This window comes from Perca flavescens, chromosome 14 (assembly GCF_004354835.1).
Source record: "Perca flavescens isolate YP-PL-M2 chromosome 14, PFLA_1.0, whole genome shotgun sequence".
NCBI classification, from domain to species: domain Eukaryota; kingdom Metazoa; phylum Chordata; class Actinopteri; order Perciformes; family Percidae; genus Perca; species Perca flavescens.
The window spans coordinates 7,525,028-7,544,491 of record NC_041344.1 but is presented as its reverse complement, the minus strand read 5'-3'; the positions used below and the strand labels follow the sequence as shown (position 1 = coordinate 7,544,491).

Below are 19,464 nucleotides of genomic sequence, written 5' to 3'. Positions count from 1 at the left end.
GTCCCTTTAACCCCACTCTGATCTCATTCTCACCTCTGTTGGTCCTGATCTCTGCTTTGTCCAGTTTGGTGATGATGTCTGAAGTGGGGTCGAGACGGTTCAACAAAAATGCAAACGCTACAACACAACACAATGATGACTACTTACAGAGTGCAATAAATTAGAGGTCCGGGAAGACCAGAACCCCCCCCCACCATCAGTTCCACCTGGCTACAATTAGACTAGCAGATATGTAGGCTAGTAGTCAATTTAAATGAGAATTTGCTTTATACACACACACACACACACACACACACACACACACACACACACACACACACACACACACACACACACACACACACACACACACACACACACACACACACACACACACACACACACACACACACACACACACACACACACACCTGAAAATGCTGGTGTGAAAACACTGACATCTTGCTTCTCTACAGCAAATGTTGGTTCAGTTTTTAGGTTGATGCTGCCCTCTAGGGGGAAGTTATTGAGACACACACCTGGTTGGGTGTAATGGGCTATAGGCTGATATATTTAGTGTTTTTACTAAATGTAATCGACTTTAAACATTGCTTAAATATACATAGGATAATCTTTGACAAGGACAGTAACCAAGTGGACTATTTAAAAGATAAAAAAGAGCTTGTTCAATATCAACAATTTAGGAAAAGGAAAAAAAAAAATATTTAAAAAGGAAATAAAATAAAATGAAGAGAAACATATAAGTGATATATAATAAATGTAATAAAGCTTATATACTACTACTAATAAGTTAAAAACTTTTACTTTTTACATTGTAATCCATGCCATAGCAGTTAGTAAACCTTTTGACTTGGCCCCTAAAAGGGTCATCCACTCAATAAGTGGCCTGCAGTGAGAAAATACAGTCAAACAAGCACAGATGGCTGATTTTAACTTAGTATCTGTGTTTATTAAGCAGAATAAAAACAGTATTTACAATTTCAAAGGTTTGACTTTCTTGTCGCTCAAAAGAAAGTGAAAAAACACATTATCACTGTGAATATAAATAATACACATATAAAATCAAAGTATTCAACATCTTTTGGTGGGGTTTCTTACATAGAAATAAGTTATTGCATAATAACATCTTCCTGATCGAGTATCTCGTGTCATGTTTCTTGTGTCACATTTCACAGTCTGTGATCTGACTCTGGCAAACCCTATTTATCCCGTACTGCACTACAAACAGTTTTATACTTTGAAATCAATACTGATACAATATGCTGTATCACAAATATCTGACATAAATATGGTAATTAATGAATGATAGACACGTTGGCACATGGCAGAGACAAGGATGTGAAGGGTGGTGTTAAATCAGTGTGGAGCCTCCGCTGAACTTTAAAACAGGCTTTAATGCAGCGCTTCCCAACCTTTTTGGTCTGAGGTACCCCCACAGCCCTGTCAGATGAACTAACATACCCCTTCATCAATTCCCAATGTATGTTCCAAATGTATAAATCTATTCATTACATAAAACAAGTGTTCATACAATTCAACTGTAAATATTAAGGTTGGTTTGGTCAGTAATACTACTACTAGCCTACTAGGCTCCTACTTCTTAGAGTGAAGCTGAATATTTCAACCATTTATCCACTAATGTTTCTTTTAGCTAACTATTTCAAACATGTATCCAGTACATTACTTATAACTAATCATTTGAAGTGTTTAGCCATTACTTTTAGCTATCTGTTTAAACTTTAAACTGTTTTCTCTTATCTAATTGCAACATGTTGTGTTGTTGACTTAATGTTAGTATCTGCATGTATTTTTTTTTTTTTATCAAATCATTTACAAATCATAATTTGTAAATGTTCAAATTACAACAGTAGAGCTCTACAATCTTTCCACCTACCCCCTGGCAACAGCAGAGGTCCCCCCTGGGGTCCACATACCCCAGGTTGGGAATCACTATCTTAGTGTATACCGGGAACACACTTACAAACAAATATAAATATATTTTTTAAAGTTAAGCGTCTTTAAACATATTATATGAAAAGCAGAAGCAAGTAAGATGAAATGTCAACACATAAATAATAATTGTTTAACCAAAATATAAATTTGGTTCTTCTTCATCATATTATAATTAAACTGCGGATCTGAGCATCACACCGCTTACTGCTGAAGTTTGAGGTTCACTTCACTTTTAAAGTCTGGATCAAAGCATTTATTTTAAGTCTAAAATCTAAATACTGAGAAAGAAATGAGGCAATCTTTCTGTTTGAGTGTCTCACCTTTCTTCTTTCTGTAAACTAGGACTCCGATCACAGCGAGGAGGACGAGAGCCAGAACAACCACTGCAGCCATGATGGGGATGGTCATGTTAGTTGGCTTCTCTGTTGAGCAGAAAACAACAAAATAGTCCCAACCTGAACAGATGAAGCAGGTTAGAAGAGAAGAACATCCATTTATCAACCAGACCACAAACCTGTATACAGACATTATATGTTTGTACTGCTGTTGTTGAAGTTCATTTTTAATCCTTAATCTTTAAAAACGGTATATAAAATATTAGATGAATCAACTACAGGAAAATGTGTGTTTCCTTTCTCACGTCTGATTCCAGTCTTACCTCTGTTGGTCCTGATCTCTGCTTTGTCCAGTTTGGTGATGATGTCATCCTCCACACCAGAGAGATGAAACACACAGTCGTACCTCCTCCAGTCTCCAGCTGGGACTGATGAAAGGTCCAGGTCAACACTCATCTGGAAGGATCCATCGTGGTTGGGGAGGATCTCTCCGAGGTCCACGTCCTCATGAAGCTCCTCTCCATCTTTCCTCCAGAACATCATGGCTCTGTCAGGGTAGAAACCTGTAGCGTGGCAGCTGACTGGAGAGGAGGGAGACTTCTGGAGGAGAGACACTGAGGGAAGATCTGGAGGGAGAGAGAGAGGGAGATAGAGAGAGAGAGAGAGAAAGGAAAGAAACAATGGAAGAAAAAATGAAAAAAAACAATAGGGAATTGTCAACAGAAGGTGTGAAAATTCTTCCAAGTAAAATAAAGAAGTAAATAAACATCAAACAACAAGACTAAGAGTTTAAAGCCATGCTAGCAGCTCTGAGGTTGTTCTGATGGACAGCGATGCTTTGAGCTAATTTTAGCAGCATGTTGATGTTTGGCAGGTTATAATCTCAGTTCTGCATGTTAGCATTCTAATATTTCCTCATTAGTGCTAAACCTAAAGTACAGCTGAGGCTGAGAGAATGTCATTAGTTTTGCAGGTATTTGGTCATAAATCAAATGTCTGGATAAACAGAAGGATTTGACCTGATGATGGAGTTAGCTGAAAAGTCAGAGGTTCAAAGTTTTTACAATTGATTCTCTGGGGACCATGAATATATGTACAGTATTTTACAGCCATCCAGTCAGTCTGTAACAAGCTGAAGGACAAACGGACCAACTGACAGACCACCTGTCAATTAGGGCTGTGACGGTATAGTTTTTTCTTACCGCGGTGAAGAAGCAACGTATCACCGCGGTATGGCGGTTAACCGCAACCCCCTTAAGAGAGTAGCGTAAGTTAGAGCTACCCTTTTGAAAAAGGGTAACTACTCTTTTTAAAAAGGGTAACTACCCTTCTGAAAAAGGGTAACTACCCTTTTCAAAAACTGTAACTACCCTTTTGATAAAGGGTAACTAACCATTCGTTACCCTTCTGAAAAAGGGTAAGTACCCTTCTGAAAAAGGGTAACTACCCTTTTCAAAAAGGGTAACTACCCTTCTGAAAAAGGGTAAGTAACCATTTGTTACCCTTCTGAAAAAGGGTAACTACCCTTTTCAGAAATAGTAACTACCCTTCTGAAAAAGGGTAACTACCCTTCTGAAAAAGGGTAACTACCCTTTTGAAAAAGGGTAACTAACCATTCGTTACCCTTCTGAAAAAGGGTAACTACCCTTTTGAAAAAGGGTAACTAACCATTCGTTACCCTTCTGAAAAGGGGTAACTACCCTTCTGAAAAAGGGTAACTACCCTTTTCAAAAAGGGTAACTACCCTTCTGAAAAAGGGTGACTACCCTTTCAAAAACAGTAACTAATCATTAACTACCTATTTTTTTGTGTACCTTATTGTAAAGTGTTACCCCCATCAGAACTTCATCCACCACTGCAGCACCCATAAACTCTGGGAAGTTTGGGATTCCAGAAGATGCAGTGATGAGAATCTTGAGTTTGTGTTTCACTGAAGGACAAACAAGGTTTATAGATTCAGTATAAATAGACACATATCATTATTTTATCATAAATATGATGGTAGTATGATTCAGTTCATTTAAAACACGATAGTCTCGAGTTGAAGTTAAAGTGAAACTAAACTCCATCTGTGTTCCAGAGCTCCACAGAAACTAAACGCAGAGCTGAGTTCAAAGTAAAGTAAAGATTTAAAATGTGATCTTACCTGGAGATGAGACGTGACAGAAGAGAAGCAACAACAGGAACTTTTTCATCTTGTTTTGATAAAGACGTGTCTGAGGACCGAGCTGGTTCAGCTGTTCTGTATTCTGTGTTTTTTCTCCGAGGAGGGAGGGTCTCTGGTCTGATGAGAGATGGGCGGGGGTTAAACGTCACTGGGGCTCCAGAAAATGTTCCGGTCAGTTTGACAGTTCTGAAGTTTTGCAGTTAAACTTTGTGATCGGCACATCACTGGGAGAAGAAGAGAGAATATTTGAGAAACATGGCGATGCACACTAGAAAAACAATCATGAGTCTGAGAACTTTTGCCCCCGATACTAAATAATAGGCTAATGAAGGAAATAATAGGCTAATTTAATAAGTAAACACAGTGGCCCTCATTTATCAACCTAATGTAGAAACCAGTGCAGATATGAACGCAGACAGGCTTCACGTGTGATTCATGAAACGTTCGCATCACACCAATCACAGCGTAAGAATGGTCGTACACTGATAAATGCAGCAGCTGGAAACGATCGTCATTTAAATATCACGCCCCAATATAGGCTATTCTTGGTTTTGAGGTCTTGATCGCCCCTGCAATTTACGACATGGCGAGACGTAATCCTTTTCAGAGGTGGAGATTGAAACCCTGACATCTCCGGTTCATTTGCACTAATATGTAGGCTACTATTTGGCAGCCTGAGTGTAAACTGTTGTTTAAGGCTGTAGAAAGAATGCGGAATGAAAAGAGATCACTGATGAGGTCAACAGTGTTGCCATGGTAAATCAAATTATTTAATTTATACATCCTTGACATATGTATGCTATAGTCCTAATAGTAATATAGGTTTATTGCAATCTCTTAGACCTAGCCTACATGTAGGTGTACTTCTATTTTAAACACACGGTAGCTTTATGCAGTGTTTAAGCAGTCTTTTATTTTACTCGTGTTTTTTTTCATGAGTCAGAGCCAGGCAACATCTGGCTCTGACTCCACCACCCCGACCCGGACTCCTTGCTGGAAAAACAAGCCGACGGTCAGTGGCAGAAATAAATCGTTCACTTGTGGCCATTACCGACACTTTAAAAGAGAAACGAAAACCTGAAGAATAAATAAAAATGTTGGGCATCGTCAAGTTTCCTTCATTGTCAAACATAATTTAGGCTACATCTTTTAAAAACGAGGAATAATAGCCTGTCTCATTCGTATTCAGCACCAAAGTAAGTGTAGGCTACTATAGGGCCTACTCACTTACAGAAGGAGCCTATAAGCACTTAATATGCAACTCCATTGTATACTGACTTAACCACCAGAACCGGACCGAGTAGCCTAGGATACAGAGATGGAATGGGAGTGTGTGAACTTGAGAGAGAAGAGGCAAGTTTTTCTTTTAACTAGGCTAGATACTAGATTTAGTGTCTTCTTTTTCGTCAACAATATTCCATGTTGATATCTCCAGTCAGCGTTTAATGTCGGGCGCTGCTGTCGTCATCATTATCGTTAAGGGGATTTAAGACTTCAGCAGAGGTAAGAATATCCCAACAGGCTCAGTGGTTTAGTGGCTTAATGTTAAAGAGCAACATTTAAAAAAAAAATCAGACAGGCAGGCACGTGAACAATGTTAATTAATGTTAGGCTATGTGTATGTATGTATAAGTCAGCTGTATGATAAAACAATATGTCAATGGTTATGTGTGAAGCATTTGACCTCAAGGCAAATATCCCTCTGGGGACAATAAAGTATCTCCTGCAAAGTGGTCTCCATGAAATGTAAAAATTAAAATGTTGTCGTAGGATTATAGCAAACACATTGTTGGAAAGGTCTCAGCCTGGAGAGTAACATATGTCAGTCTGAAAAGGATACATTACTCCTGCTTTGAAATATTGACCTCTGAACCTTGAACCCAGTACATGTTTGAAAGCTCGTCATTATTCATCATTAGAAGGAGCTCCACACATAGGACCAGCTGTTCTAGAAAGCTCTGGACCTCAGCTGTCATGTAGATATGGTCTCCAAAGCTTACCCACTGTAAGCACTGTCAAATATGGTAATAAGATATTTTCACCTTTAACGATTCAATTTCTAAAATCTGATGACACCAGTGTGTTCCCCATCCCAAAAAACCCCAGGGTGTATCTAAAAATTCTACACAGCCAACTTCTACTTATGAGAAATATACAAATATATTTAAAAACTACAACTCCCAGAACCTGTTACAAAGCTTGAGCACTTGTAGTTCTTCCGGGGTGGGTGGGTGGGTTGTTTGACTCCTGTGTTTCTGCTGTCTGCCGTGAATGGGCTTCATTCCATTTCAGATTGCCGCTGGCCGACCAAGCAAACAGTACTGTACATGAGACAAATACATGAAACTGTATTTTATTATTATCGTTGTTATGTTTATTGTTTAAATCCTCAAATACAATGTTGGACAAAAACATCAATATTCCTATCCACCGAGTGGTAATTACTACGTCACTTCCAGAGTATTCCGTTGATTTTTTTAAACGTTATTACGGTGTTTAACTTACTGGAACAAAACTGAGCAATGTGTTGTTGCTGGTGACAAAACCACTGATTAAATATGTACATTCAAGCGATACTGACGTTAAAGACCCGCTGATCGCTGTCCGATTCTCTGATATGAATGCCCGCATTGCATTGTGGGATATGAGCTTTGAATCGCCCAGCTTGGCCCATATCATAGTGTTCTGTCTTACAGCATACTGTAGGTTTAAAAATACCAACTGGCAGAAAGAATCGTGCTGTGATCACGAAAGATGCTTCCTATTGAATGAATGAATGAATGAATGAATGAATTTATTGGTCGTAACCAAGGGTAGGGTCAGAAGCTTCAGCTTATATCAGCCCCCCCTTCTCACATTTTTAAGAGTAACAAACAAATTGTCAAGGAAAAAAATTGACAAGACAAGAAACATTAAATAAATTATACAAAAAAAAAAAAAAATCATAAGAACATATACACGTACCCAGATAACGTTCTATATACATGCATACATACAGTGTGTTTGCATACACTTACATACATATATACACACATACATACACGCCTACATATACCCATAAGGGTCAGTACTTGTATACAGTACAATGCCACCATAAGGTGAAAAATATCCTCAATAATGATGATAACCATAATGATAATAATGACGTTCATCATAATCATCACCATTATCAACATTCTCACAGAATAATACTACTCAATGTCTTTACTTATCTAGTGTCATGTCTTTGAACACGTTTTTTAAATTTGAAGACATTCCTAATATGTTTTAATTCCTCTGGTAATGTGTTCCATAACTTCACGCCACAGACAGATATGCATCTATGCATTTCACCACTGTGTTACAGGTAGGTTGTTTCTAATTGAGGGCATAACCCCTTCTCTTCCTCTAAACATGGTTTGTATGTTGGGAGGAAGAAGGTTATTTAGAGCTTTATACAGAACTAACGCAGTTTTCTGGTTCACCAGGTCCATGAATTTCAGTGTTTTTGACTTAAGAAATAATTAATTAGTATGATCATTGAATGAAGCCAACATTAGTCACAATTCGTATTGCTCTTTTCTGTCTGTAGAGTGGTTTTGCAGGCATTACCCCGTCTCAACACAGTACGTTAAATGAGGTAGAATCAGCGTGTTATAGAGAGAGTTCATAGATCTGTGGTTAAGAAAGCGTCTGACTTTACTCAACACACCATTGAAATACATTAGTTTAAAAAAACGTGCTGACCATCACGAACAAAACGAGATTAACTTGTCCGTGTACACAAATCAATAGATTAAATTACGTGACCATTTCACGAACTGAATAATCCCTGCCGGGTCATATTTGACCCGTAACACCACATAGGCCTATGAGACATTTACAATTTACCAAAATTCTCACAACTTTGGTTGTTTTAGAATAGCCATGTCTAAGGATATCATGAAGCCTTGTTCCAATAAAAACAAGTGAATGGTATTTTTTACACATCTAAACTTTAAAACAAGTCAAATTTGACCCGAACACCATATAAGGGTTAAAAGGTGATCTAAGCGATGTTGGGTGACGTCACTTCTTGTCGACGTTCGAAGTATTGCTCGCCCCTCCCTCCTCCTCATCCCGTCCCCTCCCCCTCCCTTCCGCGCACTAACCCCCTCAAGCCCCACCCCCAAATCCTTCTTGTCGGTTATTGGCTGGAACAACATTTGTTATGTTTGGTGGTGCAGGTTGGCGCAGTATGTTTTTGTTGCCTTTTGTAGACCCTGGGCTGTCTACAGAGACCGCAGTTTTTTATAGTGTGTTCAGGGGACAGGCAGCTAGTGGATAGTGAGGAGATGTTTGCTGTATGTGATAAAAAATGTTGTAGCCTAAAAAACGCATTACATCAATTAGAGCACCTTTAAGGCAGCTTGTTTAACTAAAGGTTAATACTTCACGTCACAGCACCTACTGTTGTGTTGTCCCACAATACATTACAGGGTGCAGGGTGGTGTGTTAGCCAATCATGTTTCTGGATTCAGTTTCTCCGAGTGCTCAGCGCTGTTGACAGGAGCTGGAAGGTCAGAAACACACTTAGTTGGTCTTCTTATCCTGCACCGACCTTAGCTCTCTAAAAACTTCACTTACACAATTATCATTAAAAAGCCTTTTTAATCTACAGCGAGGTTCAGAACAGATACAATAAAAACAAGTTCTACTTACCAGGTGGAGGGAGATTGGCTGAAATGAAAATAAAATAAATGATTACACTTGTCAGTTACATTTGTTCTCATCCTCTATTTAACATTTATATGAACAATGCTGAATATCTGCTATAAACAGATTTCAATTGTACTGTGAGCACAATGACAAAAAGATCCGTCTAAAATAAATGTTTTTCAGTTTTACAGTCTGGACAAGAGCATCAGCTCCTTTGAGTCTCTCACCTTTCTTCTTTTTGGAAACGGCAAATCCAATAGCAGCAATGAAAACAGCAGCAACCACAACAACAACCAGTGCAGAAGTAATCGGGATGGTCTTGTTAGGCTCCTCTGCTTGGCAAAAAAAAAAAAAAAAAAAAAAGATCAAACATGTGAAGCAGGTTGGAACAGAAATACATCCATCCATTTGTTGATCACACATACAGGTGGTGAATACAGTATAATCTATACAGTAGCCATTGTGTGTGCAGAAATATGCTGCATTTAAATGGTACCACATGGGTTAGGGTTAGATTATATTTATAGAGAGTGAGAGAGAGAGATTTGATTTTCTACCCTCTCCAGTGATGCACTTCAGGACTCAATATACAAACACAGAAGCACAGAGAACACAGAGATGGTTAAAGTTATATGTTGCAAAAGTTTATGTAATTAATTATAGGGAAGTTACAGAGAAAAAGTGTCAAGGTCTCACCAGATCAGGTTTCCCCAATAACTCCACAGAGAAGTTTGTGCACATTGATTTTATACTGTCAAAGAACAAAATAAATCCTTTCTGATTGGAATACAGCCAAAACAAATCTCTCCTTATCCTATGGGAAATAGTCTCTACAATTCTCTATTATCATTGGACAAAAGTCCTCAAGCAACACTCCTGGTGACCTTGACAAATACATCAGTTCACACTCAGTCCACATACATGGTGTTTCCGTCCGGTCTACGAAATGCCTAGTTCCTGTCACCGGAGGTAATAAAATGGGCCTCTGACTACATTTCCATATCACAGCTCAGTGAACATTGTGAGCATTTTTTTAACATGACGCATACATAAAAATGTTCAAATGATTAACAAAAACTCAAAGGATCATAATTCCAGTCCCTGTCAGGGTCACATGATCTGACCAGTGATCCTGGAAAAGGAAGATACATCAGTTTAAGACTGATCTTGTCTTCAACAAGAATGATAAATCACCAGTTTGGTACAGATGACAAAGGTAAAACTGACAAGAAAGCCAAACAATGAGAGCATTCATCATAAAAAAAAGATCTAATTTCTAAATGCATTCTCACCTCTGTTGGTCCTGATCTCTGCTTTGTCCAGTTTGGTGACGATGTCGTCCTCCACACCAGAGAGATGAAACACACAGTCGTACCTCCTCCAGTCTTCAGCTGGGACTGATGAAAGGTCCAGGTCAACACTCATCTGGAAGGATCCATCGTGGTTGGGGAGGATCTCTCCGAGGTCCACGTCCTCATGAAGCTCCTCTCCATCTTTCCTCCAGAACATCATGGCTCTGTCAGGGTAGAAACCTGCAGCGTGGCAGCTGACTGGAGAGGAGGGAGACTTCTGGAGGAGAGACACTGAGGGAAGATCTGGAGAGAGAGAGAGGGAGATAGAGAGAGAGAGAGAAGAAAGGTCAACCGTGAAAGGAAAGAAAACAATAGGGAATTGTTAACAGAAGGTGTGAAAATTCTTCCAAGTAAAATAAATAAGTAAATAAACATCAAACAAGACTAAGGCCCTGTTTACACGATGACTCTCGCGGGTAAAAACGAAAAAATATTTTATCGGATGTGGCTTTCGTTTATACGGCAACGGCGTTTTTGGGGCTTAAAAACGCAAAAAAAAAGTGAAACCACCCTCCAGAGTGGAAATCTTAAAAACGCTCCACCGTCGCGTTACCGTCTAAAGGGTAAAAATGAAAAGTCTGAAGACAGCGGTGTGGAGAGAGACGAGAAAAAGGCGTCCAGGTAGTCCGTTGTTATGGAGTAGGCTACAGAAATTATAGCCTCCTGTTATGTAAAATAATTTCAATATAATGGCTCAATATTTAAATGATTTCGACAATGTGGATAAGGTTGTTAAAGTTCGATGACGATATGTAGGCCATTCATTTGAGCCAGAGTAGGCGACGACGTTGCGGATGAAGAGAAAGAGAGAGCGAGCGAGTGGCAGCGGCCAGCGGGCAGAGGAGGGTCTGCTTCAGCCTCCTCTGCCCGCTGCCTCTCGTTCTCAAGCAGCGGCTGAAGGGCCGCGAGGCTCAGGGTATTGGTAGTGCTCCCGTGGGTGCTGTGGCTCAGGGTATCAGTGCTCCCGTGGGTGCTGTGTTGTGTCTTATCACGGTCGACTGTGCCGGTCATCATCAGACAAACGTGCAACTCTTTCCAGATAAGCTTTTATTGTTGCTTCGACGTGTTTTGGTTTCGCGCTACAAGGAGAGAAGGTTCTACGCAGGCGCGCGGACTTTGGAGGTGAACCACCCACCCGCCGCCTGGCGTGCATACACATCGAATTTCACACACTTTTGCGTCACCATATGCACGCAGATTTCCCCCCCATAACGCTCGTCTAAACGCAGAATAAAAAGTGATAACGCAACGCCACTTTTGCGTTTTCTCTTCAGATCGTTTCCGTGTAAACATAGCCGAGTTTAAAGCCATGCTAGCAGCTCTGAGGTTGTTCTGATGGACAGCGACGCTTTGAGCTAATTTTAGCAGCATGTTGATGTTTGGCAGGTTATAATCTCAGTTCTGCATGTTAGCATTCTAATATTTCCTCATTAGTGCTAAACCTAAAGTACAGCTGAGGCTGAGAGAATGTCATTAGTTTTGCAGGTATTTGGTCATAAATCAAATGTCTGGATAAACAGAAGGATTTGACCTGATGATGGCATTAGCTGAAAAGTCAGAGGTTCAAAGTTTTTACAATTGATTCTCTGGGGACCATGAATATATGTACAGTATTTTACAGCCATCCAGTCAGTCTGTAACAAGCTGAAGGACAAACGGACCAACTGACAGACCACCTGTCAATGCAGTTAAACTTACTCACCGTATGCTAACTGTGCACTGGCTATCATTGGCTATTGATAGAAAGTAATGTCAGAGCACTCTAACTTGTCAGTCTCTACTGATTGAGGAGGGCTAGATCAAATCTTACCACCACAGAAAACAGCCAAAAAGAAGGTGATGTCAGACTGATTGGAGTGATAATAAAATGGCAGTTCAGTCTGAGGAGACTGTATGAACATTGTTGTGTTCATGAAACTACATCAGGAAATGTGATTCTACCTTTTCTCAGCAGAAAGATCTTGCTGTAGTCCACATACATCTTCAGCCAATCAGGACAAATCTGAGTGAGCTGATTCTCAATGTATTTTTTTCTAGATATATCAGCATCCCAACTTTGTTTGATGATGACAGCTTGTGGTTTTGCAGCGATCCATGTCTTTGTCTTCAGGTTGAATGCTAGGAAGTCTTCTCCATCATAACCATACTGAGTAAATCCATTGACCTCTCCAGTCTCATTGTCCCACTCACAGCCAGCCATCCTCTGGAGAATGTGGACACCTGAGAGACAGAGACTGGAATTATAATAATGCATAAAACTACTACTACTACAACAACAACAACAATAATAATAATAAGAGACAGTGTCACTGCCTCATTGTTATTTACTTCTTGGATTACAACAGGACAAAGTGGGTCAGCTGCAGTTTTTAGAGTCAGTTAGTTGCTCACCACCAACTGCAAAACTCCAACTTCCCCTGATATAAAAGCTCATTGTCTCAGATGTTTTTAAAAATTCTCATTTCATAATTAATTACTTATAAATACTTTGAATTTATTAGTCTGATTTTGTGCGATGAAAGTTTTATTTGTTAACAGAATATTTATTCTTTACATGACGAAAACTTTAAGCCTAGACAGGCTGGTAAAGTTAATTCCAAATATTCAAGACAGTATCAAATCTTAGTTATTTAATATTTTAAGAATTATACAGACAGATGTTAGACCCCTCAGCCTCATTATCTGACAGGTCAATGAAGGAAATAAAGGATGTCTTGTATTACTGCTTTTCCTCTTCCTGTGTATGTGAAGATATTTTAACTATGTGTTGATGTTTAGAATTTCATTATCTGAAAGTGGAAATGAGTTTGGGTCACTTTAATATACAATGAAGATATACAACAGTGTAGCAGTAAATAGTGAAATATTACCTCCAGTTTGGTTGAAGCTCTGCTTCATGTCATTCATCCAGGCTTTGAATAAGTTAGGCAGAACCTCAAAACAATCTTTAGTGTAAATTTCCCAAATCTGAGGATTGTTTTCGAAAAATGTTTTCACCCAGTCCTGTTTTGGTTCTACTATCTTTTTGTTGGTGTCGCAGTAACCAACCAGAACTTCATCCACCGCTGCAGCACCCACACACTCTGGGAGGTTTGGGACTCCAGAAGATGCAGTGTAGAAATACTTGAGTGAGTGTTTCACTGCAGGACAAAACAGGTTTAGATTCAGTATTTATAGACGCATATCATTATTTTATCATAAATACGATGGCCTAATTAATATGAGTCAGTTAATCTAAAACATGATAGTCTTGAGGTGAAGTTAAAGTGAAACTAAACTCCAGCTGTGTTCCAGAGCTCCACAGAAACTAAACACTGAAATGAGTTCAAAGTAAAGTAAAGATTTAAAATGTGATCTTACCTGGAGATGAGACGTGACAGAAGAGAAGCAACAACAGGAACTTTTTCATCTTGTTTTGATAAAGACGTGTCTGAGGACCGAGCTGGTTCTGTTTTGTATTCTGTGTTTTTTCTCCGAGTAGGGAGGGTCTCTGCGCTGATGTTGGGCGGATGTTAAACCTGACTGGTGTTTCAGGAAATGTTCCGGTCAGTTTGATAGTTCAGAACGTTTTGCAGTTAAACTTTGTGATCGGCACATCACTGGGATAAGAAGAGAGGAGAATAACTGAGACACGTGGTGATGCACAGTAGAAAGACGTAAAGTAGGCTATCGTATTGTATCTCAACACAGACACAATAGCCTATTTGCTACGTGTTTGATTGTAAAGAGAGAAAAAAAAAAAAAGTCTTTATAAAGACTTATTTTTTTGTATACGATCCATTTTCTTCATGAACTTTATTTAAACAGACCTAACACCATTCATAATAGCACATCCAAAAAATTATAGCCTATTACATTTCATGAACAGATGGAAATAAATACATTATACTTACCTCAATTATAACTTGTCTCCTGCTGGTTGAACTACAGCACTTACTTTTAAAAAATAAGTATATTCCTAATTTTGGGGAAATGTTTTTGCCAAAAACATTTTATATTTTAATAATTAAAACGAGTGGTGTCTCTAAACTTACCTCACACATAATTAGTTTCCTGCTGGTTGTACTACACCACTTACTTTCCAAAAATAGGCATATGCATAATTTTGGGGAATATGTTTTGACTTAATTACAAAGAGTCATGTCTCCAAAACTACTCCACACATAGAAGGCCCCCTGCTGGTTGTTAAACATAGTTTAAAAAAATAAGCATCATAATTTTGGGGAATATGTTTTGCCAAAAACATTAAATATTTTAATATTTAAAAGGAGTGGCTTCTCTCACTTATCAAAAATAGGCATATGCATAATTTTGGGGAATATTTACAGAAAGTCATGTCAAAAATTAATTCGTCTTCTGCTGGTTGTACTACATAGCTTATAGCAATGTTTCTCTATTAGCTGTGTGTTACAAAACTGTTGTGATAAGTAGGTTTGTAGAGAAGAGTTTTTCTGTTCTAATCTTGTGGGAAAAAACAAAAGCATTTAGTCATTTATATACCTCCAGTTTGGTTTAAGTGCTGCTTGAAACTCACTTTCTGCTTTGAAAAGATGCTGATGACCAATGGCCTCATGAGCCCTGCTTTTCCAGTTATTTGGCTCATCTTCTATTCATTTTCTGACCCAGTCTTCTCTGGGTTCTGGCGTTGTCATGGTGCTGTCATAGTTAACTATACTCATTTGTTTGATAACGCTTGCGACGGCCACATAAGGTGGGATGTTTGGGACTCCAACAAAGTTAAATGAAAACACAGAAGAAAAAAAAACACCAAGGCAACAAAACAAAACTCCCACAAAACCCTCATCATCAGAATCAAACTGTTATGCCGAGTTTTGCAACCCTGCCGAGAATTGCTTCCACCTCGCAGGCCTATGCTAATACAAACCTTCTCACTCTCCTACTCAACTACAGGATTTATTGGACACCTATGGTACTGTCTCAGGACATAAAGTAATACAAGTGAAATAATTCCATTAACAACATTCAACTACTCTGTGTGTCAAAGGGCATCTGCATTCAAATGGGCCCCAACTGGAATAAAATATCTTGGTATAGTTGTGGACAATAACTTAAAAAATCTTTATGAATTAAATTATAGTCCAATACTTTAAACAATTGAGGAAGATCTACACAGATGGATTAGCCTCCCCATCACTTTGATCAGGAGGATTAATTGCATTCAAATGAACATTTTGCTGATTTTGCAGTACCTCTTTCAATCACTGCCTACTCCATTACCCCAAACCTTTTTTAAAACTCTTAATACAAATGTAAGACAGTTCATTTGGAATAACAAGGTACCAAGAATATCTTTGAGAAATTGACGTGGGACTATAAGTCAGGGGGACTTCAACTAACCAAATTTAAAAAAATATTACGTTGGAGCCCAAATGCGATTTCTTTTTTCTCTCTGTTTGAGAATGACACAATTCCATCCTGGGTTCATATTGCATTTTATTCTTTGAAAGACAATTTTTTCAGTGATTTTGTTTACAAATACAACTACCGAATTTTGTCAAAAAAAGACTGGTAACCCAATTTTATTATATCTCATTAAACTTTGGTATGATAAGCCATTGGCATGGAGATAGGACTGTCACCAAAATCACCTTTAAAGCAAAACAAACTTATCCCTCTGACATAATGGCATTTGTAACTTGGAGGATTGTTATGAGAACGGATTTTCATGACTTTTGAACAATTAAGAGGAAAACATAAATTTGTCTAACAATACTTTCTTTTGTTACCTTCAACTGCGGTCATTTCTGAGAAGCACTTTGAACAATACTATGGCTTTACCCAAACTCACTGAAATGGAAAAATTGATGATGGTGGACCATATAAGCTTATTTCTAAAGTATATTCTTTGTTAATGAATGAATTAACTGAATGTCCTAAACCGGTTCTGTATAGGTCTAAGGAAAGATTTAAATATCACATTTGAAGACCAACTTTGGTCAGAGTTGTGTCAAGACAGTTTATCTGCCACTATTAATGCACTATTAATGCACTATAATTTCCTTTATCAGTCTAGTGTCTAAGTCTAAGCCTGATCTATCTGATACATGTTTCCGATGTGCTGCAGATGTGGGCTCTTTCCTACACTGTACTTGGTTGTGTGTGAAGGTGAAAGATTTCTGGATTGACTTTTGTGACGTCTTGACTAAGATTACTCAAATTTCATTACCTGTCGACCCAGAATTGTGCTTGCTGGGGAACTTTATGAAAATTGATAAATCACTTAAGAAATTTCAAATAACATTTTTGGAAATAGACCTGGCAGTGGCCAGGAAGTGTAATGCTGTCACATGGAAGTCTGATTCCCCTCTATCCATGACTAAATGGTATTTAGAAATTAATAACTGTGTGCCTTTAGAAAAAATAACACATACTTAGAAAGGGATACAACACCTTTATTAAAATGTGGCAGCCCTATCTGGATTATGTGGATAATGTGATATTGGAATGTGACTGACCTTGAAACGTTGTATACCTACTTTAGAATATTGGAGCATCCTTTTGGGGATGGGGGGGTTGTTTGTTTGTGTTTGTTCTTGTTCTTGTAAACTGAAAAATGAAAATAAAGTATTCCAAATAAAAAAAAGCACCAACCTACATGACCGACAGGAAGCCACAAAATTATCTTACACCAAAAGTAGTCTACTCACAATGAAGAAACAACATCCACGGTCACAGTCAGCTGCCTGAAGGTAACTCCACTCAGCATGCTGCTCCCAACCAAGCACTGAGCCTACAGGTGCCGCATATTAGGATAATTACTGACAGTTAATTAGAAAGACCACCCCAATATCAGTTCCACCTGGCTACAATTAGACTAGCAGATATGTAGGCTAGTAGTCTCACACACACACACACACACACACACACACACACACACACACACACACACACACACACACACACACAGATTCAATGCAATGCTCTCAAAATGCTGGTGTGAAAACACTATGTTTGGTGTTTTTTTGCCCCCAACGGCGCCTTCCAGGCAGCGAGGAAATGGTTATGTTTAGGGTTACGGTTAGGGTTAGCTGCCTGGAAGGCGCCGTTGGAGGCAAAAAACACCTTTGACTGAAAACACTGACATCTTGCTTCTCTACAGCAAATGTTGGTTCAGTTTTTAGGTTGATGCTGCCCTCTAGGGGGAAGTTATTGAGACACACACCTGGTTGGGTGTAATGGGCTATAGGCTGATATATTTAGTGTTTTTACTAAATGTAATCGACTTTAAACATTGCTTAAATATACATAGGCTATTCTTTGACAAGGACAGTAACCAAGTGGAACTATTTAAAAGATCAAAAATAAAAAGGACCTTGTTCAATATCAACAATTTGGGAAAAGGAAAATGTACATCAATAAATATATATAGTATAGGACATAAAAGTAAATAAAATTAAATGAAGAGAAACATATACGCGATATATAATAAATGTAATAAAGCTAATATGCAACTACCAATAATTAGTTAAAAACTTTTACTTTTTACATTGTAATCCATGCCATAGCAGTTAGTAAACCTTTTGACTTGGCCCCTAAAAGGGTCATCCACTTAATAAGTGGCCTGCAGTGAGAAAATACAGTCAAACAAGCACAGATGGCTGATTTTAACTTAGTATCTGTGTTTATTAAGCAGAATAAAAGCATATTTATAATTTCAAAGGTTTGACTTTCTTGTTGTGTAACCTTAAAGCTATCAGGGAGAAAACTGAGACAACTTTTTATTGAAGGATTAAAACCTTAAATAGTTTTTTTTAAAAAACATTTCTGTCTGACAATAACACAAACATGGTACTTTGTATGTAAGCTATATGATTGATAATATGCCTATCATGTTGTACATACATACAGTGTCTTGTCCCTTTATATTGACATGTGCAAGGAGCCAAGGGGAACCAAATAAACCTGCTGGTGTTTCTGCATACTTTGGGACCTTGGCTAAAATTTGAAATACAGTTTGAACAATACTTACCTTAGCAAGAATGGGTTTGCAATGGATGATACATCTGTCGGTAACATTTGTTTTGAAGAGGTTTGTTGATTGTTCTGAAAGAACATATTCAATAACATCTTATCGTGTAATGTAATGTTATTTTATCTTGTATAAATACATTAAATTAATTTCTTATTTTATCCCACTTGGGGGCACTCAAGATCTTTTATTCATTTCTTTTGCAAAAGAGCCAGATCACCAGACTCCACCAGACTGAGGAGTTCCAGGAAATCACATGGTTGTCTGGTTGCATGGTGAAAGTGCCTGAGATAAGCACTTGGGGTGCTGTTGCTCTTACTAATGCTGTTCATCAAAACTCTGTTTGTAGTAAATGATCTCACCCTCCCACCATATTGCTCCTGACACACTGAGAATTTGACTGTCCCGGTGTAAGCGTAAACCTCTGAATCACTGTTCAATTATTAATTTATTCATAACACAGTGTGGGGTTAGAAAGACTGTCTTGTAGCTGAAATTCAGCTGCTTCAATCCATACAATCCCCTCAAGCTGACAGTTTTCTGTCCCTGTGGAAGAGTCTAAGAACAAGATGAGAACGGCTCTGTATTTTAAACCTTTTGATAAAATATACAGATCTTATCCAGTATGTCTGGTGACCCGTACAAGCTAAAATAAACCACAAATGCTGAGTCTTTAACCAGAGAAATTGATCTCTGTCAACATCCATGTGGCTCTTCACTGTCACCTATCTGTTACAAGCTGAAGCTTGTGGTTTCCTGTGAATCTGCACACATCACAAGATCTCCCACAACACAAAACCTATAAAGAACTGAAAATACAGCTACATGACACTGATAACCACTTCACAACCCATAGTGGTTTATGTGTTAGGGGTGCTTTTTAATATTAGTGTTTTGTTGCTGTCACTAGATGGCAGCCAAGATCAATGGTTCCACCTTTTGCTGCCTTCTCAGACTCCCCTAACTTTTACCAATCTACCAAACAGACCG

General features: G+C 38.5%; 1 protein-coding gene across 2 annotated transcripts; it reads right to left on the bottom strand.

Annotated features, from left to right (window-relative positions):
- Positions 1 to 8,783: 8,783 nt before the first annotated feature.
- Positions 8,784 to 14,083, bottom strand: LOC114567970 (major histocompatibility complex class I-related gene protein-like). Of its 2 annotated transcripts, XM_028597278.1 has the most exons (7): positions 13,845 to 14,083; positions 13,355 to 13,624; positions 12,426 to 12,704; positions 10,425 to 10,727; positions 9,360 to 9,464; positions 9,136 to 9,153; positions 8,784 to 8,986 (listed from the first exon to the last, which is right to left on the bottom strand). In XM_028597278.1, the coding sequence occupies exons 1-7, from the start codon at positions 13,891 to 13,893 to the stop codon at positions 8,937 to 8,939; spliced, it is 1,074 nt and encodes a 357-aa protein (XP_028453079.1). In that variant the 5' UTR covers positions 13,894 to 14,083; the 3' UTR covers positions 8,784 to 8,936. The 2 variants fall into 2 exon arrangements, with proteins under 2 accessions (XP_028453079.1, XP_028453080.1); XM_028597279.1 differs by lacking the exons at positions 8,784 to 8,986; positions 9,136 to 9,153; positions 9,360 to 9,464 and adding an exon at positions 10,185 to 10,264.
- Positions 14,084 to 19,464: the final 5,381 nt, after the last annotated feature.

Excerpts from the sequence above, each read along its gene's own strand:
- LOC114567970 (XM_028597278.1), bottom strand. The coding sequence starts at position 13,893 with ATGAAAAAGTTCCTGTTGTTGCTTCTCTTCTGTCACGTCTCATCTCCA. Across the intron at positions 13,625-13,844 it reads CTGTCACGTCTCATCTCCAG|TGAAACACTCACTCAAGTAT; the intron begins GTAAGATCACAT and ends TTTGTCCTGCAG. Across the intron at positions 12,705-13,354 it reads GAGCTTCAACCAAACTGGAG|GTGTCCACATTCTCCAGAGG; the intron begins GTAATATTTCAC and ends TCTGTCTCTCAG.